The sequence below is a fragment of the Manacus candei genome, unplaced genomic scaffold (genome assembly GCF_025592945.1).
Source record: "Manacus candei isolate 608988 ecotype Guabito, Panama unplaced genomic scaffold, ASM2559294v1 h1tg000010l, whole genome shotgun sequence".
Lineage (NCBI taxonomy): Eukaryota > Metazoa > Chordata > Aves > Passeriformes > Pipridae > Manacus > Manacus candei.
Genome location: NW_026138058.1, coordinates 6,594,847 through 6,608,925, shown reverse-complemented (window position 1 = coordinate 6,608,925; position 14,079 = coordinate 6,594,847). Strand labels below are relative to the sequence as shown.

The 14,079-nt window shown below is 45.4% G+C and overlaps 1 protein-coding gene across 13 annotated transcripts in view; it reads right to left on the bottom strand.

Moving 5' to 3' along the window:
* Positions 1–14,079, bottom strand: part of NRG1 (neuregulin 1) — a 451,521-nt gene that overhangs the window by 100,190 nt on the left and 337,252 nt on the right. For 3 of the 13 annotated variants that reach the window (XM_051777563.1, XM_051777552.1, XM_051777553.1), the window contains exon 1: positions 5,387–6,499. The exons of 6 other annotated variants lie outside the window; for them this stretch is intronic. In XM_051777563.1, the coding sequence (XP_051633523.1) occupies positions 5,387–6,014 (628 nt within the window). In that variant the 5' untranslated portion in view covers positions 6,015–6,499. Of the gene's footprint in view, positions 1–5,386; positions 6,780–14,079 lie in introns of those variants that run through there. 4 more of the 13 variants (XM_051777551.1, XM_051777554.1, XM_051777550.1 and 1 more) reach the window with 4 other exon arrangements.

Here is a 14,079-nt window from a genome sequence, read left to right as displayed (position 1 = left end):
GGGTGCTTGTCCAAGAGAAAGAAACACAGGACTGATCAGTACACTTCGCTGCAAGTTAAAGAGAGGAACTGCTTCCATACAATCAATGAATGCTAAAAAGGGGGATGGTAGAGGCACAGAAAGTAATAAACCAAAAAATTTGTCTGAACAAATTGTGATTGCTGAGGACATTTTAAAGACAGTGTGAACCAACTGGACCGGGGAAAGGAAGTGTCACTTTACAAGGCTTAATAGACCTGAACTCCCTAAAATTTGCTGCATCTTCTGCATCTCACCTCATCAGTCCCCATGAGTGTTCCTGTCACAAGCATATACATCTGTGAGCCACCACGACCTTTGGAACAGCACAGAAATACAGACTGGCTGGCTCAGTCCAGTGGCACTTGCTTTACTGCCACTTGTTAATGGAGTGTCTCCTGGGCCTACTGAGATCAGCATCTCTTTACTACGCTCCTGAGTTAGGCTCAGAACTTGTCTGGTATCTTAACTGCGATTAATTGTAACTTTCCTTTGACAAGATGTTGTTAATCCGCAGGACACATCAAAGAAAAGTTGTGGCTTTTGAAATGAGTCCTCATGCTGCGTGGTAGATATTTAACTTAGAATCTGAATTGCAAGGGTAGTCTCCCTGTAGACTCATTGAAGAAACAGGGTTACTCCTGCTGGTGTCACTCTGGTAATCAGCTTGGGGAGGTCTCTCCTTTTATGCTGGATATGAAGCTGGAGGCCTCCTAATGTAGGTGCTGATCAACATCAACAGTGTATCAGAAATGGAGCAGCACCTGCTTTAAGGTGCTCTCCCCCTGCATCTTCAAGCTTTGGGAAAAAACCCAGTCTCTCCTGTGGCACCGCCCAGTACATAGCAGTGAGCACAGAAGAGGCTGGTATATAGCTGGTATATACCATCTGCTCTCCCCTCCTGTGAATGCAGTCCCCGGTGGCTCTCTGAGACATCCCCGACCTTGACACAATTCAGGGATTGCCAGGCATGGACTCAACCCTATGGTGTTGTGATGGGGATTTGAACTACAGAGCGCAGGTCAGAATAAGACTGTTTCAAGAAAAAGAACAAACACTGTGTGAAGCTGCTGTGAACAAATCCTCCTTGCCCATAAACTGAATCCTTCAGTTATAGGGCTGCAGCACTTATAACTGGAGGGAGAGGCTCCCTCTAGCCTGCCATCAAGCTACAATAGAGACCTTCCCAAATCACTGTGTACAGGAGAAAGGACATCAAATGCGGAGCTGAGAAAGAACAGGGGGAAGTGAAAGAGACAGAGCAAAATCGCAAGGAATATTTACAGTATGATACCACAGCAAGGTACAGGTTAGTTTTCATTCAATTTTTCCCATTTCTAGCCCTAAAAAGATATAAGAAATTCAGCCATTTTGCCTGGATAACTTTGGAGGGGAGCTGAGACTCCTAGGTGTTTACCTAGGTAAACCACTACCAGACCTCAGAGGCAACCTTTAACACCTTTTTCCATTGAGGATGAAAAAGCAGCATCAGTTGCTGATGCTGACCCAGCACATCTGAAGTGACAGCAGAAATCAGAAACATGAGAAGGGAGCTGTCCCAGTGGTTGACAGCAACGCAGAGCCCTTTCTCCACTTTGCCCTGTTTTCCAGGGGATGGACAGAATGAGTGAGACAGGAAGGGGCCCTGCCTGCCTCCCAGGGGACATGCACGGGTCTGGTGCCGCACTGATGCACCCCCCTCTGCATGTTATAACCACCACAGGATGCAGAGGTGGGGAGATGGAGACATGTTATTGGTCATCTGCTGGCCACCAGCATGGCACAGTGTGTGCAGCTGGCCCATCAGCGTGTGGCACCTGAGATGTGCAGGGAAGCCAAAAGTGAAAAGGATGCAGGGGCAGCGTGGATGTGCCACCAGGGACAAGCACCCTCTGGACACTTCTCTCTGATGGGCCCTTTGCTCTGCTCACAGGGAAACCCAGTCCAAGCAAAGTCATACCGTGGTATCTGTCTCCTCCTCTACCTCTTGTGCGCCCTGTGCCAAGTCACAAGAATTGTAGTCCCAAAACCAAGGGCTGCTTGGGCACCTCTGCTTTGGGACAGACCCAAAGCACAGGACCACTTGTGCCACTTTGGCAGAGCTGTCACCACTGAGAGGCAAGCCCCACACAGGCCTTGCTGGTTCTTTTTGGAGGAAATCTGCTTAAATGGAAAGAGAAAGCAGTGGGAAGACCTTTAAAGAGGGGAGTGGTTGGTTTGCAGGTGTATAAAAGCAGCTATTACAGAACTACAGAGCTGAGTCTATTATCAGCCTGGGTAAAGGGTGGAATTGTATTTAAATGTGATAGTGTAGGAAGAAGTGAAATTTATCTCCTAAACTGAGTTAGCACTATTACAATCTGCATGTCTTCTCACAGGAAGCGAGATTGTAGGTTAGTGTGTATGTTATTATTTTCTGCTTATAGTAGAATCTTTGGTGTAACTGTGCTAAGATTGACAAGCTTCCTAAGTACGAGAATGCTTTAAAACATTCAGTTTCCCTTTCTGTTTCAGGAAAGGATAAATGATATTACAATGCAAAATGTAAACCAAATGGGAAGGAATATTTCTGTATTGAAAGAGGGCAAAGTATAATAATAGGAGTGAGACCAGTCTGAATCTAGTACCCCAGACACAATTACAAGGGTTGTCTCCCTTCTGCTTTTTCTTCCAGGCTCCAAGAAAGAAGAATCAATTAGCTCTCTGCAGACTATGACCTTGAAGGATGTAACTTTAAGGGGAATATGCTGAGTAAGACAGAAAAGAGAGGAGAAGAGAAAAGGATTTGGAAAGTCATGGAAGGGCTAGGTTCAGAAACAGTACATCAACCACAGAATATGAAATGTGTCAGTTCTTTTTTATTTCTGCACTGGAAAAAAAAAATTCAGCACATAAAGGACCTTCTGGGAAGAAGTTACTGCACTCTGATTGAAAAGGAAAGAAGGGCACTGAGAAGCAAAAGAAGGGACAATCCAATTTGCAGATGCTACTTTTCAAGCCATGTCACTGAGAATTTTATAGCTGTCAAAGGCATTAAAAAAAAAAGCTAGCACTGATGCAATCTGTCAACCTCTCCAACAAATCTTGCTCTACATAAAACACAATGATGTGTTTGAAATGCAGCTGTTTCAAAAACCCCAAGACAGTGCTTTTAGAGCTGTCCAAAAAGTTCTTTTTATGCCCCTTGGAATTCTTAGGCAGATCTTTTGCAGTGCATTTTTCCAGTTATATTTTCTTATTTTTCTTTGCAGGGATTACAGCTGCTTACCATAGTCAGAACTATGTGCCACAGTTAGAATAAATTCTGTCTACACAACCTTCTGCCTCAGAGCAACCCAAACTTGACCTGCTGCCAGTTCTCCCTCTCCTTTCAGTCTGTAGCTATCGGAAGACTGATGCCTTAATACACATTTATCTTTAGAAAATTAACGCAACAGTAAAAAAAAAACAACAATCAACCCCCCAAAATAAAACAAATCCCCCTGCCCTCTCCCCCACACACCTACACACAAAAAACCCCCCAAACCTAAAACCTAAAAACTCCTTCAACCCAATCACTTAGCTTCTGGACAACCATTTATTTTCCAGATGTGAGCAGATCTGAATGCAGATAATGGCTTTTTGTCAGTGACTGCTCCAAAGACTCTCTTCCACCCCACCTCCTCCTTCCTTTACTTCAGAGATGAAGTTAGCATGTTATTGGTAAAGGTTTGCTTCATATGTGGAAATTCAAGAGGAATTCTTGAGGCAATTTTGACTGGATAGTGGTCTCTCATCACTTTATAGAGTAAAAGTGCTGTCATATATTTAATGTCACAGTATTTGCACAACAAGAAAGATATTATGCATCAGCAATATTAAAAAAAGCACAAACCAAAACATTTAGAATAGTACTATATAATTGCAAAGGTGGTTAATTCAAGTCAAGGACAAAGCCCCCTGTCATTTAACAGTACAGCAGTATTTCCCTGTTAGAACTGTTTCCATCAGACAAATTACTTTTAACCCAAAGGATGGTTATCACCATTATCTAAGCAAAAGGAAACAGGGTTTTTACAGGAATACTTAAGACTTTCTTTCAGTGATTCTGAAACTGCTGTTCAAGATTGACTCCCAGCTGAAAGGACCTTCTCTGAAATCACTGTAGTTATGCTGGCAAGGTGGTTGACCCAAAATGTTAGATCTAATCCAAATGCCACGTATCTATACTAGGTCCAGTGCCAGTGGGGCTAAACTTAGCAGTGGAATTATGGTGACTTCAGGGCTCCAGGGTGAGGTCCAGTATGTACCATCTACAAGGTAGCCAACCTGCAGCATTACGGGGAAGGCAAGAGGGAGGGTAAATGACATGGTGTCCTGCAAGGAAATTTGTGAGGAATGCAATTGTGCACTCTGATCACTGCAGCTTTCTAAAGGAAACCTCAGCCCTGTGCTCTCACCACAACGGTGCGTTGCCTTCTCTTTTACTAGAGTTGCAAAATTTTACACAACTCAGGGGTTGCTGGTTTGATTTGCTCCGGATTTGGTGGGTTAAAGTCATGAATGTCAAAGAAATGACACTCCAGCAATGCAGCATTTTGATGCTCTACAACTGCTACTGAGAAAATAACACAGGTACCCTGGATGCTTCCTGCTTCCAGGACGAGCGAAGTCTAATTCAGAAATTGATTCCTCCTACATTGGCAAGAATGCTTCCTTGAAATGCCCCACAAAAGGCAAAAAAGCAATATATGAGAAACAGTTTCAATAAGAATCAGCTTCTAGAGATGGGAAAAGACACAGAGAAATCTGTGCTTTGCTCTTAAGAGAAAGATCATAAGCTAGATGCTAAATTAATAATTCCCGGTTTCTATCTGCTTCAAATAGGCTGTCACTTTCTCTCACTGGTCTGAGTGTTTCAGTAGGATGATAGGGATATTTGCCAGCAACAGATTTCAGGAAGGATGTACCAGAAGTGCTCTGCAGGCAAGGCAAAGAAAATGAACATACATGGAAGATCCAGCACAGGACGCAAATCGGATTTCTAAGAAAAAATAGACCATGTGGAATAGCTATCAGATACACAGTAAATCACGTATTTCCCTACAAGTGGATGCAAAGAAAAGGGTGGTATTAGGTCTTTATAAAGATCCCAGACAAAGCCCTCTTTACCCTGCACAGTCCAGAACTAAGTGCAGAGGACTGTAGATGCTCTCCTCAAAGGTAACCCATGCCATACCTGTCTTAGCACACTTAAGCTTTGCGTGCCAATCCCATGCCCTCCTTGTGGACAGTCGCAGAACAGTTAAGTGGCTTTTTTTTTTTTTTTTTTTTCCCTTTCTGGTGAAAGGGGGGGAAAAACCCAAAGAAACACACAGCTTTTACTTACAAAGTTTTGGAGAAGTTTGGAGATTGGTTTCTGTTGCTTGTGCCTGAGACGCTGTGGTAGGCTCCAGGGCGGATGGTGACAGCGAAGGTGCAGCAGAGGACAACAACCCAACATCTAGGATGCGGTTATACAGAGAAGGCTGGAGGAATGGTTTGGAGGACACAAGTGAGCTGGCACTTTGCACTGTCACTTCAGCCTTGCTCTTGGGGCTAGGTACGAGGAATGGTGAGGCATACACCTCCGAAGGCACCCGGGCAGACAGAGCTGTAGGATCCACAGCGCTCTTTGGGTCTTGTCCTATCCTCCCAGGGTCAAGGTGGGTAGGAGAGTCATACTCAAAAATCTTGTCCACAAAGACCCACTTGAGGCCAGCAATGCAGAGGCAAAGGCTAAGCAGGCAAGCCAGGATAGGGGCGATGCAGATCTTTTCAGAGTTGAGGCAGCCCTTCAGTCGCTCTGCCTCCAGGCACGCACAGCAGGTTGCGGCAAGGCCTGCTATCCCCTGGACCCTCCTGTCCTCTCTCTGGGTCCCCGGCATGTTCTCCTCATCTGGGAGCCCGTTGAGGGATGCATCAGGGCTCAGCTGAGCTGAGGGGCTGGGGAAAGTGTCGGCAGCTACTTCAGACATGTTTAAACATCAGCTCTCAAACAGCTCACCTCCAAAAGGCCTTAACTCTACCACAGTCCATTACTGTGAGACACAGACAAAAAGAGATGGTAGTAATAGTCACAGTGCTCTGCAAAAATCAGAGTGGGAGTCAATAAAATGTCCAAGCTCAGCAACGTCATCCAAACTGGGAGAGGAGTAACGCACAGGAAAAATTAGATGCCCCCCGGTCCCCCTGCCCCCAAGCCCTCTGTCACTCTCTCTGCTTCTCTGAAGTGAGAACAGCTTTGCAATTACTGAGCTCCTGTTTGCTAGCCACTTCTATAATTCCTTAAATTCCTCTCAAGCAGTTTCAGTTCTTCTGAAGGAGGGAAGAAACATTCCCCCAAAAGCAAGCACAACAAAACAAAACAGGGGGAAGGAGGGTGATGAGATAAAGAAAACCACAAACACTGAACAAACTGACCGGATTAAGTGAACCAGTAGCCCAGAGCGAAAGGCAAGACTCTCACCTTGAGCGTCTGAGGCTGGTATCTGCTTAGACGAGGAAAACAATTGTCATGCGGTAGAAGGAGCAAAAGCAAAATCTGTAACAACAGCGGCAGCGGCAGAAGTGACAGTAGCAGCAGCATCCTGTCGTGTTACAGCGGCGGCTGAAAGAGGCTGAATCATTACAGAGCAGCAGGTGCTCGCTGTCTGAGCATCACTGCAAACAATATCATTACACAGAGGTTTGAAAGGAAGAGCGATGCCAAGACGGTGGTAACTCCCTTTCTCTCCCCTCCCTCTTTGTCCTTCTTAAGCGCTCATTCACTTTCCTCCGTTCCCCCCCGCCCCGCTCCCCCCAGCCCCCTCGCAGCCTGTTTCCCAGCTGTACAGACTCGCTCCTTCCTCCCCTACCCCACCCCCCGCCCTCTGCAGGGCTGCTCTGAGGGAAATCAGTACACCCAGCAACGCAGGATTGTCAGTGACTTCCTATTTTATCCAATTAGGAGGAATAAAGGCCATCAAATCAAAGAGAGGGAGCGGGCAGGAGTTGCGCACCCACCCGCTCCCTCTCTCTCGGCAGAGCGTGGCCAGAGGCGGCGGCCATCGATGGCAAAGTCCTCCGGCAAGGACCGGGTGTCGGTGGGAGCTCTTTGGGTTGGACTGGGCTCGCTCAGCCTGATATTCGATCTCTCCCAGGGGGAAGACCTCTTTCCATAAGCAATTTCTCCCTGCCCGACACCTAGAGACAGCTTTTCTTTACAGGCTCCTGAATAAGTTTTGTTCCCTAGGAATAGAACTGGGATGCGTCTTAGGTAAAGCGGAGGTAATAAAAACCCCCAAACCATTCCTGTCTCTAACAAAGTTGCATTTAAGATATTACAAAGATATTTGCACAATTTTTAAAAAAATTCCATTTTTCCAGCCTCTTTTTCCAAACCCCTCCTCTAAAACCAAAAAACAAAGACTTCACACTAAAATCTGCTCCTGAATGTACTTTTCAAGAGCTCACATGTTGCTAGCTCATATCCTCACTCCACCTTAGACTAAAAGAAAAAAAAAAGGAAGGAAAAATAAAAGAATTTTGTTATTCATTATTATTTATTAAAGGCTTACACTTTGTTCTTAAGTTTGACTGTCATTTGTCACCTCTACCAATACCTAGCACTACCATTTCCACCAGTGCAGCACACTGGTAAATTAACGGTCCAGTTAACATAATGAAAGTAAGATTAGAATCAGATCTATTCCCTCTTTTGTCTCCCACAGAAAGTTACACCTGTGTAACAATACAGACATATGTATGAGAGGCAAGGGGATTATAACACTATTTCCAGTTCCTTGGACTTAATGAAAACACTTGCATTGAAGATTTGCTGATGTGAACCCCTCTTTCTCCTTAGTATAAATGGCAGCAGGATGCATAAGGAAACAAAGAATCAAGTGCTATAAATTGCTCTGAACTCATTTTTGCTGGTATCTTAGGCATCTGAAAGGTAAATCCTTTGTAGTTGCGTATTTTTGGTAGTGTTAAAAGAGGCATCTGGCTCTACCCACGTTCTCTCTCTGCCTCCAACTCCCCTACCACCCCAGCCCCCTTCCATGGGAACATTAGTAACATGCACATGAAAAAGGTTTGTCAAAATCTCAGTGAATCCCACCGTGTTTTCACAGACTGCCACGTCAAGGGCTAATTGATGGATGTCTGATCACAGAGCTTCCTGTGAGGCTGTAGTAGCCAACTGAAGTAATCATGATGCTACTACAATCAAGTGCCTGGAGCATTTATCTTAAAGCACAGCCAGTAATAACACTCTCTGGAAGAATGTAAAAAGATAAATCATCATACAATCTAGCCTACATTACCACTAAAAAGTCTGGTCCTCAGGTTAATGATGTGATCAGTAACCTCAGAGAGAATGAACAGCTTGCACTGCATATTTACATACATGGCTTCCCTTATTATTAAGCACATGTTCTCCTTAGCTGGTAATACCTTACATGAGTGTAGCCTCTCTGAGTATCCCAAAACCTATTTCAAACAGCAGTAGCAACACAGCCACTGTAGAAAGTGTAACATCACAGCAGCATTGCCATGACAGCTGCGGTGGTCCGTGGGTACAAGTAATCAAGGTTTCTAGAGAAAGGATATACCTTTCATTAGATTAACTGATAAATATGGGAAAACCAGACATGCTTTCACACACACAGGCTGCTCCTCAGGTGTGAAGCTACAGCATCACTCTTCAAAGAGGAGTGCAAGTTGAGAACTATCTGGGAATATTCTCTTCATTGCACAGACGAGATACTACAGTATCTGAAGGCTTGGTAGAAATGTTTTAGAATGTCTTTCCTTGATTATCCATATCTAGTTTTTCAACCTTCCTATTTCCAGTAAGACAATTTTCCCTGCTGACACTTCTCTGAGCTTGTCTTTAATCCACTGCCCTTTCCGTATCTTTCCTGTGCTGGTCCTCCTGACAAACAGCCTGTATTCATCCTTCAGTAATCTTTGCTACTCTCCATCCTACTCACATTTAACTGCTCTCCTTTAAACTATGTTTCTGCTTTGCTCACGTCTTGCTGGTGCTGCGATGGACAGAAACGCGTGTGGAGACCTTGCACCTTCTTTACAAGGGTTGCCGTGAAGTTAAACCGAACACACGCAACACTGTGGAGCTGGACAGAGGGACGGTGTGCTGCCTGCACGGGGGCACATTCAGGGGCTCCTCTGCAGGTGGGTGCATCGCCCCCCTTCTCACCCTGCTGCTGGAGGGGCTGTCAGCTCGCACGGACCGGTAAAGGGCTCTGCCAAAGGGCTCCTGCCCCAGCCCGCCTGGCTAAACCGAGCCTGGACAGCATCTCTCCCTGCCTTTTTCACTCGCTTCTCCACCAGCAGGGCCCAGCCTGCCTGCAGCAGCTCCTCCCGGCAGGCAGGCAGGCAGGCAGGCAGGCAGGCAGGCAGGCAGGCACACTCGCACACCCCCCGTCGGCTCCGTGGCCGCAGCGTGTCCGTGGTGCCTGGCTCCGGGCCAGGCTGCAGTGCCCTCCTCCGCTGCGGGTCCCTTCCCCCGCCGCACCTCCAGACCTGGCGCGCAGGCTGCCTGCCTCAGCATCGCGCAGCTCGCTCTGACCAGACCTCCTCCTCCTCCTCCCCTCGTCTCCCTTCCCAGGGAAGCCTGCAGAGCTGATTCAGCCCCCCGGGGGCTGCGGGGGCTTGCGGCGAGGAGAGCGGGGCGGTGCCCGGCACCCTGCCCCCGCCTTCGGAGGTGCCCGGCGGCTCCCGCTGTTCCCCGGCCGAGAAGGGAGAAAGGCAGTGCTGAATCATCTGCCAGGCAGCATCCCAGGCCCCGAGCCACAGGTGGCCAAAGCCAGGGCCAGGACACAGCCTACCTGCCGTGCTGCAATCCGATACCGCATGGGCCGGCTCCTCTCTGGACCTTTGGGCCAAAATGCAACCCCGTGCTCTTTTTACCACGTCGGGGTGGGTAAGGGAGAACACCACCTCCCGTGACAGCTCTCGAGGCTGCAGTAAAGGTTGGCTGATGATGGTCTCTCACTTTGGGTCTGAAGTTACAGTTTGCTGACTTTGGGGGTCCTTTCTGCTCCTCTTACCCCCAAAGCAATGCCAAAACACTTTATCCCACAGCTCCAGTTTTGAGCTTTTTATGTTTCTATAGTGGCATGCTGTGCTTAAAGATGGATTCTGGCCCTGGCTGGAGGAGATGAGTGCCTGGGAAAAGTCAGTAATTGGTTTATTGAAAGGGAGACCCTGGAAGAAAACAGGAGGAAGCATGACCTTGGAGGTAACAAAGTTTTACTAGGGTAGCACATTGGTGGTAAATACAGAAGGATAAGGGAGGAAATAACTTGCCTGTTCATAATTAGGTTAGCTCCTTGTGCAAAGATTTATTTCTGATTACCATGTGGCTTGGGCCTCTTTGGCTGAGAGGAAAAAGCAGTTTGAGACTACACTAATGAAGCTAATCTATGACTGAGATTTGGACTCCTGCCATATGTAAATGACAAGTTGAAAATCAGAGCCTTAGAAAACGGTAATTTTGTTTTGTGAAGTATTTTTGTGAAGAATCAAATGTTTTTTTACAAAGTTTCACTCCCAAAAGACTCAAGGAGATACACAAAGCCAAAGACAGCATTAACCTCCAGCCTGTGATGAGAAGTTTGCCAGTTTTACTGGTGCTAAAAGGAGGCTGACTTCATATTACCAAACTGCAGAGGATCATTATCTCTGGTCACCATAAATATGTGAATAGATGTGTGACCATGACTGACATCATCCTGAAAACTAGAGCAGCAGGGACCATTTAACTCATCTGACCTTCAGTCATATCATAACCAGACCCAAACCTGCTGAAAGTTTTGGAAAGTAGGCTTGGTGAATCATTCTCATGGAAGCCATTGGATTTTAAATATCTAAGATTCCCAAAGAATTTTCTATTTTCTTGCAACTACTGGGACATCAGGAAATTAAAATGTATCTTCATAGGCTCACATGTCCGGATCATAGCTTAAGAGAGGATGCTCAGAGAACCATACATCAGTGCAGGACAAGTGATCCCTACACCCACCAGTTCTTCAGAAAGGAGCAAGCAGCAGCATGCAGCATCAACTGCTCCGTTGTGTGTTTGATTGCACCCCCTTTTCTATCATACATTGAGAAATTAAAAGCATTGTAACCAAGAATCTAATAAGAAAAAAGTGCATGCTCATTAACAAGAGATTGATGAGGAAGATAAAAGGATCTCTTTTTATTGATTGCACTTTCTTCAAATTAAATAAGTGCACCACTTATCAATGGAGGAGTGACCCAAAGAGAGTGATCAGGCCCAATGAGTGACATCACTGCCAGCAGTCATGGTGTGGGGAGAGCGGGCTATAACACATGGTACGAAATTATTCATTTATTCATTCTTCCACTGTTTCACCAACCTCCATAATCCATCTCCCTTGGACTGATGCCAGCACTCTTTGAGTCCTTCCAAAAGCCCTTACTAGGAACCTCATCTCTCAGCTGAAATGGCACAAGAAAAAAACTTCATTTTGCTTCTATGCTGGTCCTGTCACTGGAACTCTAAATGCTAAAATGTGACGGGCTGTCACCCACACAACACCCCCCCCCCCCATTTTTCACCTGATGGAAAGCAAACAGGGTGACAGCGCTGTTTGTGTGCTTCTGCCCATTCCCATCACCTTTTTCCCTTTATTTTTTTAAACCCTCTGGCCATTTGCAGTCATATGTGACTGAGGAGATGAAGATCAAGCCTGTAAGAACACGCAAGAAAAGATGAGCTCTAAAAATATGAACCTTTAAGCACATATTCAGCCATAGACATGAGGGTAAATATGTCAGCGTCAACAGAGTCATTAGTGTCCTTAATTCATTTGGTATAAAGGGCTGCTGTGGGAAGACCCCCTACCCTCGGACAGCAGAGGAGATTGGGACATGAAGAAGCTGTATTCTAACACTCTCTGTACCCTCAAACCAAACCAACTGTATTGGAATGCTGGTGTGTCAGAAGCACTTCCTCACAGTGGAAATGCCTGAAATTCAGTATGCAAACTGCAATGCTCGTGAAAAAGGTTGAGAAGGCTCACATTGCCTCTGTGGCAGTATTTTCTGTGTTGGCATCGCATGTGCACATTCCCACCAAGCCTTTACACCAGGAACATGCTTCCTGTAAGACCAATAGCTGTGGCTTTCAGAAACAGTGATTTGAAAAAAACCCCAACAAAACTACGGTGGCCGTTTTAAGAGATGTATATACTTTAAGTAGCTACAGCCAGTAACTGAAACTGAAAACTGCCATAAAAACGGGCTGTTATTTTAGGGGAACCAAAAGGTATTCTGAGTCTTTCCATCTGCAAGTGAAATGTGAGACACTGAGTTTCTTTTATCCTATTCAAAAGCAGAGCTAGTGGCACTACAGGAGACACAGAAATAGGACATCAAACTACGAATTTCAGGGTTTTTCGTCAATGGCACTGACTCATTCCCGCAGCCTCTGCTCAGTCACAAAACTGGGATGGGCCCGCTATTGTTCAGGCTAATGATAATTAGCTCTGCCATGTGGCAAAGGAGCATTTAAGAGATGCAAAGACATGTAATGTGCTCAGCAAGGCTCTTCTGCCTGAGGGCAGAAGCAGATGGACAAAGTCCATGTGCAGTTTTCGGGTGGGTTTTTTTTGTTTGTATTTTTTGTTTGTTTGTTTGTTTCTTTTTTGTTGTGTTTTGTGGTTCTCTGTGTGTGTGTGTGTGTTTTGTGGTTTTTATTGTTTGGTTTTGGGTTTTGTTTTGGGTTTCTTTTTTGGCGGGAGGGGGGTGAGTCTGTTATTTTTTTGTTTGTTTGTGGGCCTGTTTTTCCTCCAGATCTGACACCCCCTTCCCCCTGTCACTGGAGTCTCCAGCAAACCTGCTGGGGTGGTTGCATTTATTTATTTTCATAGTGCAGCACTGAGCAGGGGTAGCACTCCAGTCTCAGGGCTCAGGCTTGATCATTAACTCCCACCCACCTCAGTGCTCAAATGTATCTGCATGCCTGCATTTCAGCACTTTATTCAGATAAAAGAAATTTGCCACGGAAATTCAGATAAAAGAAAATTGCCACGGAACAGTGGCAATACTGTTATTTTGCACAGGCTCATCTGTGCAGGATTTTGTGCTGGTCAGCTTTCGTAGTCGCAGTGCTGCTATTGCTGAGGGAGTCATTGGACATTGATAATTTGAGTAAAGGTCCTGAAAACCCTAAATCAAGGGATTATCCCTCCCTCAATGATGCCTGGTTAATAAAATACTTAAATGTACATGGAGTTAAACAAGTGGTGAAATTCCTTCCTGATTAGAGATGGGCTACATCATATACCTAAGTGCCTTTTTGAATCATAGCCTAATTCAGGAACTGAGAAGGCATTTTGGAGCATAGTGCTGTGGTTTCATGATAAACAGTTTGGGCAGCAACATCCTTTTCCCTGTCTCTCCTCTCCTTGTGCTCCCTCTCTTCTGTGACCTGCACTAATGCAGTAACATTGTTCATGCGACCAGGCTCTCAACTGGATCAGAAAACTGATGTTTGATTTTAAAATAATTTACTTTATTTTATTTTTTTTTAACAGATAAGCTTACAAATTAGTTCCCAGCCTGGTCCCATAAATATATATAAGCTGGAAGAAAGAGAATAGGACTATTCTCCAGAGGCCTGAAGTTCCTTGACCTTGTTTTCTCACCAAAGACTGCACAGTAAGACTGTGACTCAAAGCCCTTCCTGAATCTGGGCTTAACTTAGGCAGAGGCTCCTAGTAGATCCCAACAAGACACCCACTACTCCAAAAAATCTTGACTCTACCGACTACTACTTTTGTATAGACAGAATTATTTTTGTACCTGCACGCATTCCCAACTGCTACTGTTTAAAACCTAAGGCATCATACTTTACTTCACTTTAAAGCATCATTTTCTATATTTTAGCAATACATGCAGTTTTTCATAGAGTGACTCTTTAGTATATGCACAGTCAATAGTTTTGCTATTAGAAAACCAAAAAGAAAGAAGTCAAAGACGTGGAGCCAGCCTACTGCATAGAAG